At 42.3% G+C, this 19,940-nt stretch overlaps 1 protein-coding gene across 1 annotated transcript; it reads left to right on the plus strand.

The window, feature by feature from the left end:
• The first annotated feature begins 1,708 nt into the window (after positions 1-1,708).
• LOC107792059 (protein PHOSPHATE STARVATION RESPONSE 1) lies at positions 1,709-19,250 on the plus strand. Its single transcript, XM_075237733.1, is given in 9 exon segments — positions 1,709-2,313; positions 2,703-3,261; positions 3,263-3,400; positions 3,530-3,740; positions 3,825-3,901; positions 4,001-4,040; positions 15,701-15,758; positions 17,929-17,998; positions 18,529-19,250. Coding segments are annotated over 8 exon segments (1,386 nt in total). The 5' UTR covers positions 1,709-2,313; positions 2,703-2,787; the 3' UTR covers positions 18,847-19,250.
• Positions 19,251-19,940: the final 690 nt, after the last annotated feature.

Here is a 19,940-nt window from a genome sequence, read left to right on the forward strand (position 1 = left end):
ATCCTTTTCTAATCGTTTTTTCTAAGAAATAAAATGATTTTAGATTATTAAAATCCGAAATAACGAAAGGGCGATTTTAACCACACGTGCACCGCACGAGGCTGTCACCTCACAAACCAATGGGCATGCGTTTATCAAAAGTGGGACCCGTCACATGAGAGTCACCAACTTCTCCTCATATTCCCCACTATCTTTCTACGCGCTCTCCTCAAGCGCGTCTAAATCACCCCTCCACGACAACAATCTCTGCAACTAGCAACTGTAGTACTAGAATACAAAATTCGCAGCCAGCCAACCAAAATCAACGCTCACCGTTCAATTCCGCCGGTGATGAAACCTCCCCAAAATCCGCACCTACGATTTAATCTACACCATAGGATTTATGCGTACACTATACAAGTGATTGATATACGTTTATGAGCTTTATGATTGGCGTCTGCCTCCGATTAATCATGGAGCTGTTTGATTCTCAATTGATTACTTTTTTGCTTTTTTAGGTAATAATCATTCGTTATACCCTTTTCTTCTTCTTCAATAATTTTGATATTTTTCTTTAATTTGAGTTATTCGTATGTGTGCTAATGGAAATGGCTTATCTTGATTTTTAGCTTCCTTCTTTATTGTAATTGTTTTGGGGTTGGTGATAATCTGGTGATTATATTAAATCTTTTCCCGTGTGGATAATCCTAAAGGAGTGATTTTTATGTTTGCATGGCTTCATGACTGTAAATTTATCTTTTAATTTTATTTTTTTTGATTATCTGAGTTGCAACTCTAATTGGATTTCTCTTGTGGGGAGGTGGGGGTGGGGGAGAAATTGTCTCGAATAACCTATTATCTCTCAGAATTAAATGGTCTGAGCTAAGAACAAATAGGGGTTTCATATAGGCATATCAACTAGTTGGAATTAACTTAGTTGATAGAAAGCTTGCATGAGGTCAGGAGTTCCCTCGGAGTATTTTTAATCTCATTAGCAACTAGGAATAAGTGCGAGATTTTAGAGAAACTCTAATTTTAGAATTTAGAGAACCCCTAATTTGTCTTATTCACCAATATTAGAATGAAATAAGTCCGAGTAAAGCAAAATGAATATTAGAGGATTCAAATATATAGCGCATTCCAACTAATTTGGGCTTGAGGCATAGTTAATTGATCGAGTTGCCTGTTTTTGTTTAGATTAAGTTGGTTGGGATTATAAAGCTTCAATATTGACTCTAAGTCTGGACTTCTTACAGCTCTGCATTCAGTTTTTCTGGTTGGGGTACTTAGATAAAGGCTGACGCTTTAGGTTATAGCGGATGTCTAGTGCTAAATTAGCTTGACGCGATCAATTCTAATCAGAGCAAAAGAAAAAGATGAAGATAGGAGGTTAGTCTTACTCTTTGACTGTTAGGAGGTTAGTCCTTTATAGACAGGGTTTAATTAGCAAGTGGGTTCTTCTTGCATTTGGAAATTTACTCATCTCTTATCCGTACGTGACGGCGCTACACAGCTGTTTAACATTGTCCAACTCAGTGCTACTTTAGTTTGGTACTGTCTCACTTAAGTCATATTCTTTTTTTGGATTGAAACCAAAGGCATACGAGCCTTTTTCTGCCAACACAAGCTATGCTCACGTTTTGTGCTAAATTACTTGATTTTTTTGCCAGTAATCTCGACTCTCATTACTTTGTTCTTGCATGGTTGAATCCTTACTATACACGCGAGAGAATGAAAACCTTGATGTCAACCTAATGGCTTTCGTTCTGAATTCATGGCAGAAATCATAAATCTTCTTGTTTGACTCATCAATGAAATAATCCTGTTGGGATTTCTAATGTGGATAGATGTGAAAAATGCATAATACTTCCTTGTGTAGGAGCTGTAATGATGCAATTCAACTTTATTTAATTCAACATTGCTACAACATAAGATTGTGACTGTGATGAGTTTCTTTTTTTTTTTTGATTTTGCACCGGGTGTCCGAGTCTCTTTGAGCCCCGACTAATCCCGGGGGTGCATAGGCCCTCGGCAAGGAGTTTCCCGCAAGTGCACCACGGTTAATTCAGGTTTTACCCAGTCCGATGGCCCTCAGAAATTGTTTGCACCCAGTGGGTTTCGAACTTGAGACCTTGAAAGGGAGCAAACCCCAAGGCTCAAGTCAATTGCCACAGGCCAACCCCTGAGGGTTGACTGTGATGAGTTTCTTTGGTTGGCAAGGTTGCAATAGTAGTGTTAAATTACATAGAATTACTATGGTCACAAAAACGATTCCAGATGTACCATGTGTTCTACTTGGCAGTGCCAGTGTCCTGCATCATCGAGCGCTTGGTTGTAAGTTTGCTGTCATATTTTGAAATATAACTTTCATGTGTTGGGTTTTAGCATGTACCTATCTTGCACTGTTTATTGAATTTTCTCCATTGAAAAAACTCTGCTTGACCATCTAAATTATCCTTAATATGTCAAGACTCTGAATTTATCTTGTATATTCCTTTTCAGCTGTAGTACCCTTGTTGTTTTCGTTCATAATAATCCATGCTACTGCCTATTGATGTTGCTAACCACTTAATCTTTAATATAGTTACTACTTTTTTATTCTTTCAAATTTTGTGTCCAGTTATGAGCACTGTGGGTGTTTAATAATCCTAAATGCAATGTATGCATCGTATTGGCTCTGAGGTTCTTGGGGTTTTGAATCTGATATCCTGCCGGTGATGCAGGATCTGGCCGCAGGTGACTAAGAAATTAAAAAGACACTATTTGAGGTGAATATAGCAGTGTGCGGTATTCCTGCACAAAGTTCAAATGGAAGCACGTCCTGTCGCTGTTCAAAGTGTGGTTGCAAGTCAACTCAGTAATTGTGGTGCATCAGGGGTACTTTCTTCTTCTTCTTTCCCTATGCTTCCAACAGTCCTAGGAGAGAAGTATCCTTTGTTGCCAGACTCGCAGCAGACTTCGACGGAGAAGGAACTCAAGCAACATCCTGGAACTTTTGTTTCTCATTTGCCTTCCAACAGTGGGGCTGTTGGTCTTATGTTTTCATCATCATCAGGATTCTCGGCGGATCTTCATTTCTCATCCGTTCGACCCCAAGAAAATCACTCAGGACCTGCACCTTTCATTTCTCAGTCAATAAATAGTGAGACATCAATCCTATTACCTCATTCTGGAGTTCTTCAATCCACAGCATCTAGCCAATATTTGAATGAAAACAATGAACCCTGGTGTATAGATCCATTGCCTGATTTCCTTGACTATTCGATGAATACTCCTGTCCAAGAATAGTCAGCTAGCTTGTAGCAATAAACAAAGTGATTGGCAGGAATGGGCGGACCTCGTAATCAATGAGGAAGATGCTCTGACTTCTAATTGGAACGAGATCATGGCTGATACAAGCCTTGCCGAGACAGAGGTGAAGGTCAGCTATATTCTGCACTTTGCTGAATTTTAATCCTCATTCATTTGCTTTTCTTCTTCTTACTCTTCTTATTGATGATGAAAGAACAAAAGGAGACCCATTCTTATTTTGTTTGTTGTGTGATCAAAGATGCAATATCAGGAGGAAAAACAACCTTCAAATTTCCCAATGCAGCAAGTCCAAACATCACAGCAAATCCCAGCTGTGGCTGTAGAAAATTCAGCTATTGCTCCTGCATCATCCCCTGCAAGTGGTGCTGCAACAAAGCAACGCATGCGTTGGACACCAGAACTTCATGAAGCCTTTGTGGAAGCAGTCAACAAGCTTGGTGGAAGTGAAAGTGAGTTCTCTCCTTGTTGTGCATCATAAATCAATTTTTTAGTATTATGCTGTTGTCTGACTCAGGATTTTACTTGAACTGCAGGAGCTACTCCCAAAGGTGTGCTAAAATTGATGAAAGTTGAAGGTTTGACCATCTATCATGTAAAAAGTCACTTGCAGGTTTGTGCAACCTCTTGTCCTCAAACTGGTTCCCTTTTGAGATGTACCTGTTGTTTCTCCTTACTGATATCAGATTAATTTTTTTTTACTGAAATGCAGAAATATCGAACAGCTAGATATAAACCAGAAGCATCAGAGGGTATGTAAAAATTTCTCATTGTTTTGTGTCTGTCTCAGGAATTGGACTTGTGCTGTGTTTGAGATCTTCGTGTGCGTGGTATTTTTGCCATGCTTGGGTTGGGAATTGTTTGAGATATGTTAAGAACTGAATGAGATAATGTCACGACCCAATTTCCCCTCCGTGTGACGTCGTGACGGCACCTAGTCTCTACAACTAGGTAAGCCTAACATTTTGCGGAATAATGAAATGAAAACATAAATTTAACCAACTATCCAAAAATACACAACAAATCCCAAAATCCGGAACATCGTGAATCACAAACTACAGAAGGAAAATCTAGTGTCTCTATACATCAGAGTCTAACAAAAGAAAAATACAGAAGATAATGGACATGTAGAAGAGTAGAAGGGGACTCCGAGGTCTGCGGACGCGGCAGATATACCTTGAAGTCTCCAAAGCTGTCCCGGCTCACCGATAGTGCGGCTGATAATGAGCACCTGGATCTGCACACGAAAAATATGTGCAGAGAATAGCATGAGTACACCACAATCGGTACCCAGTAAGTGCCAAGCCTAACCTCGGTCGAGTAGTGACGAGGTCAGGTCAGGGCCCTACTGGTAAATATATAATAAAACAAGATAGAGTGTAATACCGCAGTAAAATAAAGACTGAAATTTAAAGAATGAAATCATAGAAGGTAACAGCTCAGTACACAGAAACACAACAGGGGATCTCCCGAGATACCGTCTCGTAGTCCCAAACGTAAATGTGCAGTACAGGGGGATCTCCCGGAATACCGTTCCGTAGTCCCAAAGTAAATATGCAGTACAGGGGGATCTCCCGGAAAACCGTTCCGTAGTCCTAAAGTAAATATGCAGTACAGGAGGATCTCCCGAAATACTGTTCCGTAGTCCCAAGGTAAATATGCAGTACAGGAGGATCTCCCGGAATACTGTTCCGTAGTCCCAAAGTAAATATGCAGTACAGGAGGATCTCCCGGAATACCGTTCCGTAGTCCCAAAGTAAATATGCAGTACAAGGGGATCTCCCGGGATACCGTTCCGTAGTCCCAAAGTAAATATGCAGTACAAGGGGATCTCCCGGAATACTGTTCCGTAGTCCTAAAGTAAATATGCAGCGAAAACAATAGAATTCAATAATTACGGTACAAAATTCTACAGTTCAACCTAAGTATCAGTTAAGGAAAAGACAGGTAAATTCACTAAACATGCTGCACGTAGTTCAAGCAAACAGTTAAGGCAAGTAGGCATGCTATTCTAATCTAGCAGGATACTACACATGCTGATGAAACTCAAATAGGAAAGAAATCAGGTTATTACTTAGTAGAAAATTGGGTTTTTAAACAATTAGCCCGTGTACGTACTCGTCACCTCACGTACACGACGCTCATATATCAAAAACAGTACAATTCTTACGGGGGGTTCCCCACACAAGGTTAGGCAAGCCACTTACCTCGAACCAAGCTCAATCAATCGGTAACAATGCCTTTTCCACGAATATTCGACTCCGAATGGCCCAAATCTAGCCAAAACAATTACATATCATAAATACAATTACAATAAACTAATCTAATTAATGAAATCAAAATTTAGATAAAAATTCCGAAATCCGTCCTAAAAGGTCGACCCGGGCCCACGTCTCGCAATCGGGCAAAAGTCACAAAATCCGAAAGCCCATTCACTCACGAGTCTAGCCATATCAAATTTACTAAAATCCGACACCAAATGGTTCTTCAAATCCTCAAATCAAACTTTCCAAATCCCTAGTCTCAAACTCCTATATTACACCTTAAATACACACTAATTAGGTGGAAAAATAAATGGGAAGCAAGATTATTGATAAAAAATAAGCACAAGGGACTTACCTCAAGAAATCTCTCAAATATTACCCTAAATCGAGTTTGCAAAGTCCAAAATGACAAAAATCACGAGCCCTTCGGTTTTAAGCACTGCCCAGGTATTTCCGCACCTGCGGAGCCTGGGCTCGCACCTGCGGGTGCGCTTGTGCGGAAAATGTGCGCATATGCGCAAATCACTTACCTCCCCTTTGCCTCCGCACCTGCTATAAAGGGCCGCACCTGCGCGTGCGCGCCTGCGGGAATCTTTTGCGCTTCTACGGTCTAACTTCGCATCTGCGATTCCTCTCTCGCACCTGCGGGCATCGCAGATGCGGAACTAACCTCGCACCTGCGATCCCAGCTCAGGCTGCCCAAATCCGCTTCTGCGTCAATTTGCTCGCACCTGCGGGCAGCCTTGCGCAGGTGCGATTACAGCAGAACCAGCACCAAAAAAATCTTCCAAGTCCAAAAATGATCTGATAACCATCCAAAACTCACCCGAGGCCACCGGGACCTCAACCAAACATACCAACCAGACCTAAATCACCATACAAACTTAGTCGAGCCCTCAAATCACGTCAAACAACACTAAAATCACGAATCACCCTCCAATTCAAACTTAAAGAACTTGAAGCTTCAAAATTCTACCACCGATGCTGAAACCTATCAAACCACGTCCGATTGACCTCAAATTTTGCACACAAGTCATAATCAACATTACGGACCTACTCCAACTTCCGGAATCGGAATCCGACCCCGATATCAAAATTTCCACTACCATTCGACTTTCGCCATTTCAAGCCTAAATAAGCTACGGACCTCCAAAACACAATCCGGACTCGCTTCTAAGTCCAAAATCACCCAACGGAGCTAATGGAACCGACGAAACTCCATTCCGGAGTCGTCTTCACCTAGTTCCGACTACGGTCAAAATCCTAAGACTTAAGCTCCCGTTTTAGGGACTAAGTGTCCCAACACACTCCGAAACCAAAAACAAAACCTCCCGGCAAGTCACATAAGCAGAAAGAGATACAGGGAAAACAGTAAATATGGGATCGGGGATATTACTCTCCAAACGACCGGCCGGGTCGTTACATCCTTCCACTCTAAAAACAATCGTTCGTCCTCGAACGAGCATAAAGACATACCTGAAGTGGTGAAAAGGTGAGGATAACGATTGCGCATCTTCTGTTCGGTCTCCCAAGTCGCCTCCTCGACCGGCTGTCCCCTCCACTGAACCTTCACGGAAGCAACGTTCTTTGACCTTAGCTTTCTGACCTGCCTGTCTAAAATAGCCATTGGCTCCTCAACATAAGATAGATCCTTGTCCAATTGGACTGAGCTGAAATCCAACACATGAGACGGATCGCCGTAATACTTCCGGAGCATCGAAACATGAAATACCGGATGAACTCCTGCTAGACTGGGAGGTAAGGCAAGCTCATAAGCAACCTCCCTAACACGCCGCAACACCTCAAAAGGACCAATGAACCTTGAGCTCAGCTTGCCCTTCTTTCCGAACCTCATAACACCCTTCATGGGCGAAACCCGAAACAAGACCCGCTCACCAACCATGAATGCAATATCACGAACCTTCCGGTCCGCATAACTCTTATGTCTGGACTGGGCTGTGCGAAGTCTATCTTGAATCACTTTAACCTTCTCCAAGGCATCCTGAACCAAGTCCGTCCCCAATAATCTAGCCTCGCCCGGCTCAAACCATCCCACTGGGGACCGACACCGCCTACCATATAGAGCCTCATATGGTGCCATCTGAATGCTGGCCTGATAACTGTTGTTGTAGGTAAACTACGCAAGTGGCAAAAACTGATCCCAAGCACCCCCAAAATCTATCACACAAGCGCGGAGCATAGCCTCCAGTATCTGAATAGTGCGCTCGGACTGTCCGTCCGTCTGAGGGTGAAATGCTATGCTCATCTCAACCCGCGTACTCAACTCATGTTGTACAGCCCTCCAGAACCGTGATGTAAACTGCGTACCTCGGTCAGAGATGATAGATACCGGTACGCCATTAAGCCTGACGATCTCGCAGATATAAATTCTAGCCTAACTGCTCGGAAGAATGGGTAGTCATCACAGGAATGAAATGAGCTGACTTGGTCAGCCTGTCTACAATCACCCAAACTGCATCAAACTTCCGTTGAGTCCGTGGGAGTCCAACAACGAAATCCATAGTGATCCGCTCCCATTTCCACTCCGGAATATCTAACTTCTGAAGCAATCCACCTGGTCGCTGATGCTCATATTTTACTTGCTGGCAATTCAGACATCGAGCCACATACTCTACTATGTTCTTCTTCATTCTCCTCCACCAGTAATGCTGTTTCAAATCCTGATACATATTTGCGGCACCCGGATGAATAGAGTACCGTAAACTGTGAGCCTCCTGAAGAATCAACTCACGCAAACCATCAACATTAAGCACACATAGCCTGCCCTGCATCCTCAATACGTCATCATCCCCAATAGTGACCTCCTTAGCATCGCCGTCTCCTTAAGGATAAGCAGATGGGGGTCATCATACTGACGCTCCCTGATACGATCATAAAGAGAAGACCGAGAGACCACACAAGCCAATACCAGACTCGGTTCAGAAATATCCAATCTCACAAACTGGCTGGCTAAGGCCTGAACATCCAATGCCATAGGCCTCTCTGCTGCTAGTAGATATGCTAAACTCCCCAAACTCTCTGCCCGACGACTCAAAGCATCGGCCACCACATTGGCCTTCCCGGGATGGTACAAAATGGTGATGTCATAATCCTTAAGCAGCTCTAGCCACCTCCTTTGACGCAAATTAAAATCCTTCTGCTTGAACAGGTGTTGTAAACTCCGGTGATCAGTGTAAATCTCACAAGGAACTCTGTACAAATAATGCCTCCAAATCTTCAAGGCATGAACAATAGCTGCTAGCTCAAGGTCGTGGACATGATAGTTCTTTTCATGCACCTTCAGTTGTCTGGACGCGTAGGCAATCACCCTACGGTCCTGCATCAACACCGCGCCGAGGCCAACTCGCGACGCATTACAATAAACTATATAAGACCCCGAACCTGAAGGCAATACCAATACTGGGGCTATAATCAAGGCTGTCTTGAGCTTCCGAAAGCTCTCCTCACACTCCTCTGTCCACCTGAACAGAGCACCCTTCTGGGTCAGCCTGGTCATAGGTGCTGCAATAGATGAGAAACCCTCTACAAATCGGCGGTAATACCCCGCCAAACCAAGAAAACTCCGGATCTCTGTAGCTGAAGATGGTCTGGGCCAACTTTACACTGCTACAATCTTCTTCGGATCCTCCTGGATCCCCTCACTCGATACTATATGACCCAAAAATGCCACAGAGTCTAGCCAGAACTCACACTTTGAAAATTTTGCATATAACTTCTTTTCTCTCAAAGTCTGGAGCGCAGTCCTCAGGTGCTGCTCGTGATCTTCCCGAGTCTGGGAGTACACCAGAATGTCGTCAATAAACACAATGACGAATGAGTCAAGATAAGGCCGGAACACACTGTGCATCAAGTGCATAAAAGCTGCTGGGGCATTGGTCAGCCCAAAAGACATAACAAGAAACTCATAGTGACCATATCTGGTCCTGAAAGCAGTCTTCGGGATATCTGGCTCCCGAATCTTCAACTAATGATAACCTGAACACAAGTCAATCTTGAAAAACACTGTAGCACCCTGTAACTGATCAAATAAGTCATCAATACGAGGCAATGGATACCTGTTCTTCACTGTGACTTTGTTCAACTGGCGGTAATCAATACACATCCGCATAGAACCATCCTTCTTCTTCACAAATAATACAGGAGCACCCCAAGATGACACACTGGGCCGAATGAAGCCCTTATCAAGCAATTCATGTAACTGCTCCTTCAACTCCTTTAACTCAGGAGGAGCCATACGATATGGAGGAATAGATATGGGCTGAGTGCCCGACAACAAATCAATGCCAAAATCAATATCTCTGTCGGGCGGCATGCCCGGAAGATCAGCTGGAAACACATCTGGAAAGTCCCTCACTACTGGAACTGACTCAACTGTAGGGGTATCAATACTGATATCTCTCACATAAGCTAGATACACGTCACACTCCTTCTCAACCATTCGTTGAGCTTTAAGAAAAGAAATAACTCTGCTGAGAGTATACTCTAAGGTACCTCTCCACTCTAATCGCGGTAAACCCGGCATAGCCAGCGTCACGGTTTTAGCGTGACAATCAAGAATAGCATAATGGGGCGACAACCAGTCCATGCTCAAAATAATATCAAAGTCCACCATGCTGAGCAATAATAAATCGACTCTGGTCTCAAAACCACTAAGAACAATCAAACACGACTGATACACGCGGTCCACAACAAGAGAATCTTCCACAGGAGTAGACACATAAACAGGGGAACTCAAAGAATCCCGAGATACGCCCAAATACGGGGCAAAATAAGAGGACACATAAGAATATGTAGAGCCTGGGTCAAATAATACCGACGCATCTCTATGACAGACCGGAACAATACCTGTAATGACAGAATCAGAAGCGACTGCCTCTGTACGAGCAGGAAGGGCATAATATCGGGCCTGGCCTCCCCCTCTAGGGCGACCTCTACCTCCCCGACCTCCACCTCGGGCTGGCTGAGCAGGTGGGATGGCAGCTGGTGCCGTAATCATAGCCTGAAGACCCGGTGGAGCACGCTGTGGCTGAGAAGTCTGTGGAGGTGCACCCCTCCTCAAATCTGGGGTTATCCCTCACCATATGGCGAGTGTCGCCACACTCAAAATAACCCCTCAGAGGGCGTGGCTGTTGTGACTGACTCGGGCCAGGTCTGCTGGACTGGCCGCTAATAGCACCCCGAGTAGGAGGCACACTAGATACTGGTAGTGCATAATAAGGCTCCTGGGGTCTAAAAGGAGCTGGAACACCGCTGGCGACTGGAAGAGCTAAATGAACGGGGCGACTCACATAACCCCTATCATGGCGAGCTGCTGGGACACGAGCTCCAGAATAATAACCAGTCTCTCGAGACCTCTTGGCCTCTCTCTCCTCTCTATCCCGGGCAAGCATGCCCTCCAATCTCCTGGCAATACTCACAACCCGCTGATACGAAATATTCATCTCCAACTCCCTGGCCATACTAATCCGGATGCTGGGATGGAGTCCCTCGATAAATCGTCGAACCCTCTCTTGAACTGTGGCAACCAAGGCGGTGCATGTCGGGCCAAATCACTAAAGCGAACTGCATACTCTGGCACAGTCATAGCATCCTGACGCAGCTGCTCAAACTCCATGCGCCATGAGTCCCTGAGGCTCTGAGGGACATACTCTCTCAAAAACATGTCCGAGAACTGAGTCCATGTAAGTGAAGTTGCCTCAGCCGGACTACTCAACTCATAAGCACGCCACCACTAATAGGTTGTTCCTCTAAGCTGGAATGTAGTAAAAGAAACCTCACTCGTCTCCGCTACGCCCATAGTACGGAGAATACGATGACACTCCTCCAGAAAACCCTGAGCATCATCCGTAGCCAATCCGCTGAAGGTAGATGGGTGGTACTTCTTGTACCGCTCAAGTCTGAGCTGCTCCGCCTCAGAAGCTGCTTCCCTAACCTCGAGCTGAGCTGGAGCTACCGGTTGCATTGGTACAATCTCTGGAACCTGGTCGACCTGAACCCGCTGCTCTGGAGTACCGGCGACGGGAGTCTGTGCTCCTCCCCCGACCTGAGATGTGGCAGGAGCAAGTGGAATCAATCCAACTTGAGCTAAGGTGCCGAACATGCTCAAAAACTGAGCTAGAGTCTCCTGGAGGGCTAGTGCAGAAGCAGGTACCTCAGGTGTTTGCCCTCCAGCTGAAGCTACTGGGGGCTCCTCTGTAGCAGCTCGTGCGGGTGCTCTGGCTGCACCACGTGGACGTCCTCGGCCTCTACCCCAACCCCAGCCTCTCGCGGCTCTAGCAGGGGCACGGGTGCCTGTTCATCTGATCCGCTTGCACGTGTCCTCACCATCTGTGAGAGAATAGAATACAGAAGTTTAGAATTTTTGAAGTCTAACAATTTTCGCACGACAAGGAATCAAAGTAGTGAAATTTTCCTAACAGTTCCATAGCCTCCCGAAGATAAGTACAGACGTCTCCGTATCGATCCGCGAGACTCTAATAAACCAGCTTGTGACTCACGACACCTATGAACCTAGAGCTCTAATACCAACTTGTCACGACCCAATTTCCCCTCCATGTGACGTCGTGACGGCACCTAGTCTCTGCAACTAGGTAAGCCTAACATTTTGCGGAATAATGAAATGAAAACATAAATTTAATCAACTATCCAAAAATACACAACAAATCCCAAAACCCGGAACATCGTGAATCACAAACTACAGAAGGAAAATCTAGTGTCTCTATACATCAAAGTCTAACAAAAGAAAACTACAGAAGATAATGGACATGTGGAAGAGTAGAAGGGAACTCCGAGGTCTGCGGACGCGGCAAATATACCTTGAAGTCTCCAAAGCTGTCCCGGCTCACCGATAGTGCGGCTGATAAGGAGTACCTGGATCTCCATGCGAAAAACATGTACAGAGAGTAGCATGAGTACACCACAATCGGTACCCAAGTAAGTACCAAGCCTAACCTCGGTCGAGTAGTGACGAGGTCCGGTCACAGCCCTACTGGTAAATATATAATAAAACAAGATAGAGTGTAATACCGCAGTAAAAGAAAGGCTGAAATTTACAAGAATGAAATCATAGAAGGTAACAACTCAGTACACAGAAACACAACACGGGATCTCCCGAGATACCGTCTCGTAGTCCCAAACGTAAATGTGCAGTACATGGGGATCTCCCGGAATACCGTTCCGTAGTCCCAAAGTAAATATGCAGTACAGGAGGATCTCCCGGAATACCGTTCCGTAGTCCCAAAGTAAATATGCAGTACATGAGAATCTCCCGGAATACCGTTTCATAGTCCCAAAGTAAATATGCAGTACAGGGGATCTCCCGGAATACTGTTCCGTATTCCCAAAGTAAATATGCAGCGAAAACAATAGAATTCAATAATTACGGTACAAAATTCTACAGTTCAACCTAAGTATCAGTTAAGGAAAAGACAGGTAAATTCACTAAACATGCTGCACGTAGTTCAAGCAAACAGTTAAGGCAAGTAGGCATGCTATTCTAATCTAGCAGGATACTACACATGCTGATGAAACTCAAATAGGAAAGAAATCAGGTTATTACTTAGTAGAAAATTGGGTTTTTAAACAATTAGCCCGTGTACGTACTCGTCACCTCACGTACACGACGCTCATATATCAAAAACAGTACAATTCTTACGGGGGGTTCCCCACACAAGGTTAGGCAAGCCACTTACCTCGAACCAAGCTCAATCAATCGGTATCAATGCCTTTTCCACGAATATCCAACTCCGAATGGCCCAAATCTAGCCAAAACAATTACATATCATAAATACAATTACAATAAACTAATCTAATTAATGAAATCAAAATTTAGATAAAAATTCCGAAATCCGTCTTATAAGGTCGACCCGGGCCCACGTCTCGCAATCGGGCAAAAGTCACAAAATCCGAAAGCCCATTCACTCACGAGTCTAGCCATATCAAATTTACTAAAATCCGATACCAAATGGTCCTTCAAATCCTCAAATCAAACTTTCCAAATCCCCAGTATCAAACTCCCAAATTACACCTTAAATACACACTAACTAGGTGGAAAAATAAATGGGGAAGCAAGATTATTGATCAAAAATAAGCATAAGGGACTTACCTCAAGAAATCTCTCGAAAATGCTCTCAAAAATCACCCTAAACCGAGTTTGCAAAGTCCAAAATGACAAAAATCACGAGCTCTTCGGTTTTATGCACTGCCCAGGTATTTTCGCACCTGCGGAGTCTGGGCTCGCACCTGCGGGTGCGCTTGTGCGGAAAATGTGCGCATCTGCGCAAATCACTTACCTCCCCTCTGCCTCTGCACCTGCGATAAAGGGCCGCACCTGTGCGTGCGCGCCTGCGGAAATCCTTTGCGCTTCTGCGGTCTAACTTCGCATCTGCGATTCCTCTCTCGCACCTGCGGGTATCGCAGATGCGGAACTAACCTCGCACCTGCGATTCCAGCTCAGGCTGCCCAAATCCGCTTTTGCGTCAATTTGCTCGCACCCGCGGGCTGCCTTGCGCAGGTGCGATTACAGCAGAACCAGCACCAGAAAAATCTTGCAAGTCCAAAAATGATCCGATAACCATCTAAAACTCACCCGAGGCCCCCGGGACCTCAACCAAACATATCAACCAGTCCTAAATCACCATACGAACTTAGTCGAGCCCTCAAATCACATCAAACAACACTAAAATCACGAATCACCCTCCAATTCAAACTTAAAGAACTTGAAACTTCAAAATTCTACCACCGATGCCGAAACCTATCAAATCACGTCCGATTGACCTCAAATTTTGCACACAAGTCATAATCAACATTACGGACCTACTCCAACTTCCGGAATCGGAATCCGACGCCGATATCAAAATTTCTACTACCGGTCCAAATCTCCAAAAATTCGACTTTCGCCATTTCAAGCCTAAATAAGCTACGGACCTCCAAAACACAATCCGGACACGCTCCTAAGACCAAAATCACCCAACGGAGCTAACGGAACCGACGAAACTCCATTGCGGAATCGTCTTCACACAGTTCCGACTACGGTCAAAATCTTAAGACTTAAGCTCCCGTTTTAGGGACTAAGTGTCCCAACACACTCCGAAACCAAAATCAAAACCTCCCGGCAAGTCACATAAGCAGAAAGAGATACGGGGAAAACAGTAAATAGGTGATCGGGGCTATTACCCTCAAAACGACCGGCCGGGTCGTTACATATAATATAGTGGGAAAGTTATAGAAGTGGAAACTTTACAAAGTGTTGGGACTACTTAAGGGAAACCAAAAGTTTTGCACATGATTTCTGAAATCATACTTTTCTTTGGTTTTGTATACTTCTCGTAGCCTAGTTTCACGCGTTTAGAATACTCTTTTGTCATGTGGGTTATTCCCTCCCTCCCTTTCTCTCTCTCTCTCTCTCTCCTTAGCCAAATCTTTTCTTTCAAACTTACACTGCATGCCTTATTTTCTTCTTTACTCCTATCCCTTTTTTCGGATAAGTAAAGAAGAACATAACAAACTGATACTGCACCAGCACAAAACAGTTGCTGGATTCCAAAAGCTCCAGCATACATCAATGCCATTAGCAAAAGAAGCATTACACCAGCATTTCTAAATCCGGATACATCTAAATCAGGTTCTTACAATTCTTTCTCAGTAAAAAATGACCTCCCATATCAGAGTACTACTCTATCCATCTCTTTTTTTTTTCCGTCATTCTTTTGCTTTTTCACTCAATTTAAAAAGTAGCCACGTTTTTTCTTATATTTACTCACTTGAACTAAAACCTGTCTTATAAAGGACATACTGTGGTGAAGGCTAGTTTTTGAATGAAAAAAATCTTATTCGGAAGTGCGACACTATGTTGGACATCCCATACAGGATATAGGGACAAATATTTTAGGATAAAAGAGTATTATGAACTTGATGATGTTTTGTAAAACAAGTTGAGCTGTCTTTCTTTACATGAGTCATTCGGCTCTTCGAATTAATGGTTAATCAGCATAATTATTTCATTGCTAAATATCCTGTGTATCTCTTGTCATTTCTTATTTCCAGGTTGTGCTTAATAAATTTCTCCATCCGTTCTTGTCTTCTGATGATTTTGCTTGCTGATGTCCTTTTCTTTGATCTCATTGCAGAGTCTTCAGAGAAGAAACATTCTTCAATTGATGATTTGTCATCTCTGGACTTAAAAACGTAAGTTGCCAAGTTCCTGTCCAGAGCTCTATTAATCAGCTATTTACATCCTTTGAAATATTGTTTGATAGGTAAATGCATCCTTTGAATGCATATCATTCTATGTCACTTTGTTATTCTATGCAAAAGAAAAGCCTTCAACGATATATCTTTTATGAAGTATTAATTTATTCATATAATGAGAATCCTGATATACAAGATGTGGAGAGTGGTAGAGGCTCTTGCAAAAGAATATTATTCTCTACGAGGGACTACTATCATATGTGCTTTAAAAATATACTAAAAACAAAAACATTGTACTAACTTTTACATGGTTATTCTCTACTTTTTCGAACACTTTTCTTCTCTTTCCATATTGTTTACATAAGCAAAGGAGCTACTTTTAGGGGTACTTCAATACAATAAGTTTCTTGGATAAACTAGTGATGTCACTGTCTTCTTCGATGAGTCGACTGTTTGTCATGGAAAATGGTTCCTCTTGGGCTTGGCCTTGTGATTAATGCATTAGACCGAAGGTGTCTGTTTTTTGGACTTGGGATGTCTGGTTGGTGCTTGAAATCTCAGGGTCTGGATCTGCAGTTTGGGGTATTGGTTCAGATCTGGATTTTGGGGTTTTAATCTTTTCTACATTGTGGGTTTGGTTTAATATGTGTTAGGTTGGGCATAGGCTCGTAGGTTTGGTTGTTATTAGAGGGACGCACGTTGTGTCCTTTTCGTTGGCATTGGACTGAGTTATTTAACAATCCTTGGACCAAAACAAATGATCACATCAATATCAAGTACATACTTGATTTATCCACCTTTTGGGAGTATCTTTTACCTAGTCAATTTGGATTGCTTGTTTGTCCTCTAATTTACGAAAGAAGTGACTGACTATTACCAGCATCATTTGAAATCACAGGGCAGTTTTAAGAAACAATTGCTGCTGGATTATTTAGAAGTTAGAACATTAACATGGAATGCCTCCCCCCCCCCCCTTTTTTCTACTTTGCTTCATCCTCAAATGGGGCCTCCCAATGTGGATGCTGCATGCAGAGTCTCTGAAATGCATTTACATAACCTTAGCATGTGGTATGTCCCCTTTCATTATGCATCATATTGATGCTTAGGTTCTATTTCTCAACTATCTGATTTATCTTTCATGATATTAGGGGTGGGGTAGGAATGTGATTTGTAGGTAAAGTATTATCATATATGTGCTCATTCCCAATTTAATCATCTTGTTTCACCTTTCATAGATCAAGCCAACAATATCTGATGTAAACAGGACATGAATAAAATATCATCTAATACATTATTTAGAGAATACAAACCGAAAATTCAACAAGTTGTAAAACTCTTCATTTGAAAATATTCAAATAATTACAGTAGAAACTTTTACAATAAGATTGACTGGTGGAAAGCCCAAATTGACAAATTTTTCTGGAGGGTAAAATTGAGTTGATTTCTGAAGATTTGAAATTCTCTTGCACATATTTAATGAGAGTAATTTCGACTTCTCCATGAATCAGGATGAGAGCAATTTCGACTTCTCCATGAATCAGGAGTATAATTCATTTATTAGAAGTAACTGTATAATGGACTTCGTTGAGAGTACCATTTTCGAATACGCCTGGGGACTGAATATAATATAAAAGAAAAACACGAACAAAAAAAATGTTGGGACAAAATAATTTTATTATCTTGGTTTTCTACACCACGAACTCTTACTTATATAAACATGTTATTAGAAACAAAGAATTTTCTTGGTATGGCATATGTTTATAAAGGAAAAGGCTGACAATAATACTGGATGATGTTTAGTTGAAGGATGTATTTGTTCCCCCAATAAAGAGAGAGAGAGAGAGAGAGAGAGAGAGAGAGGGGGGGAGGGGGGGGACGGAGGGGGAGGGAGAGAGAGATGGAAAGCGAGAAACAAGTTGAAGGATTTCAAGGTGCAGAAAAGGAAGAGATTCAAATAATTGAGGGTTCTGTGATTGAGGCTGGATAGCTGAAGAGTTTTGTGCATTTATTATGTGACGCTGGCAATAATGGTTCTCTGAATACAAAGAATGGGTGGTACCTTTAAAGGCTCTATTTATGTAATTTTGAGTTTCCCGTTATATCTTATTGTCGTATATTTTTATGCACTGGTTTTCATTCAAATCTGATGTGTTGGGCTGCGATACAGGGGAATTGAGATCACAGAAGCATTGCGACTACAGATGGAAGTTCAGAAGCGTCTGCATGAACAGCTTGAGGTATGATTTCTTGCTTTTGAAGTAAAAAGTACTTACAGTTTGATTGGTGGTCATTGCTTATGTTCAACAATAACTGTATCTGCCACATGAGGAGAATGTATGTCTGCTTGTGATGTTTTAGTTGGTTGTTTGTGGCCTTTCTGATCTTCCAATTGTGATAGACAGTTCTGAAAATAAGGAGAAGTGCAAGTCATAGTTTTTGCTTTTGTATGTTCTGTTTAATTTATGATGTAAGCAATTCCCTTAGGTTTCTCTTTCTCCTTGTTGAAAACTATTGAGATATAAGCAGTCAATCATGAGTGCCTCATTTTTGTTGTTTTTAAAAAAAGTAAATCTTGAGTTCCTCATAGTTCAGTACTGGGATACAAATCCTCTCTATCATAGGTAATATAATAGTGTTCTGATGCCCATTGATAATATGAATAGCCAGCTCATCCGGTCTATTATTTGATGGTCTTGTGGTAACTAATGATGCATGTGCCTAATTTATGATTGTTATGTGCACTTATGGTTGTCATGCCCTTTTGCAGATTCAAAGAAATCTGCAGCTGCGTATAGAAGAACAAGGGCGATACCTCCAGGAGATGTTTGAGAAGCAGTGCAAGTCAATTCCTGGCGTGGACTTGGCTAAAGGCTCATCATCCACTGCAGATGATGCCTTTGCACAATTGTCAGATGCCGTTCAAAGTTCCTCCTGCAAAAATGATCCTGGAGTGTCACAGGTTGATATTCCTAAAGAGGTTGATGAGAAGCAGAAAAAGCGGGAAAAAGAAGTTGGAGATCCTGAGACAAATAAAACCAGCACACCTGATTCACCACCTTCAAAGCGCTCTAAATTGGATGAATAAGCCTCCGTAGATCACAAAACATTTGGTAGGATAGTTATATTTTGATGCTTGGAACATCACAACCTTGAGTAGAACAAAGTTTGGCTCGCGAAGGAGATAAAAATACCATGGTGTTCTTTTCATGGAAATACTCCGATGATCCTAGGTGTATCCTCTCATTTGACATGGATCATAAAGAAATATCAACTTTTGATGTTAGATTGTCAATATGTGTCATTCTAGAGTTAACGTTGGAAGGAGAACGAGGAACTGTTGGTCCTCCTAATGTCTATTTCTTGTTCAGTAAGGTTTGAGGTGCCAAGATTCTTCCCCCCATCATTTGAAAATTAATGTAGGTCGTTTGAGTTGTCCGGTTACAGTGTATGTATCTGGAATGGAAGTAGTTCTTATTGCTTGGATTCTCACCAGTTGCATTATGTAGTCTTTGTTAAAGATGATGGTTTTATCATGTTGAAGCAGGCTTAGGAATTCCAGGAGTAGTGAGTAATTTTTTAAAAAATTGAAAAAGGGAATTTCGAAAAGATTGTATCCATTTCAAACCAACTTATCATATTACAACAAGAGTTTTAAATTCTATGACTGACACTGATCAAATAATTACATGATCAGGTCAAGTTAATTACATCTAAGTTTTTATGCTAAGCATTAACAGTTGTCTGGCGTAACTTAAATCCTTAAAATAAGTTGAATTTAACTAATATAAACTGACAATTTTAAAAAGAGCCGAAATTAGCCAACGAAACTTAAAAGGTAAGTTCCACAAAACTTAAAGGTAAGTTCTATAGAGTAGTGGTTAGACCGGTTATGTTGTATGGGGCTGAGTGTTGGCTAGTCAAGAATGCACATATTCAAAAGATGAAAGTAGCCGAAAGATGAAATATTGAGGATGTGCGGGTATCGCAAACATGTTATTCGTAACCTATAAAATATGGTAAATGACCCATTACAACCAAATATGCTCTACGGTGTATGTGCAGCTCGTTCAGATCATGATCTAGCACAAACACAAAAACAAGAGAATGACTTTACAAGTAAAATTACACTAATAGTGTAAAATATACTAATATTTAAATACAAATTACTAGTACTCCCTC

Source organism: Nicotiana tabacum, chromosome 19 (genome assembly GCF_000715075.1).
Source record: "Nicotiana tabacum cultivar K326 chromosome 19, ASM71507v2, whole genome shotgun sequence".
Classification (NCBI taxonomy): Eukaryota; Viridiplantae; Streptophyta; class Magnoliopsida; order Solanales; family Solanaceae; genus Nicotiana; species Nicotiana tabacum.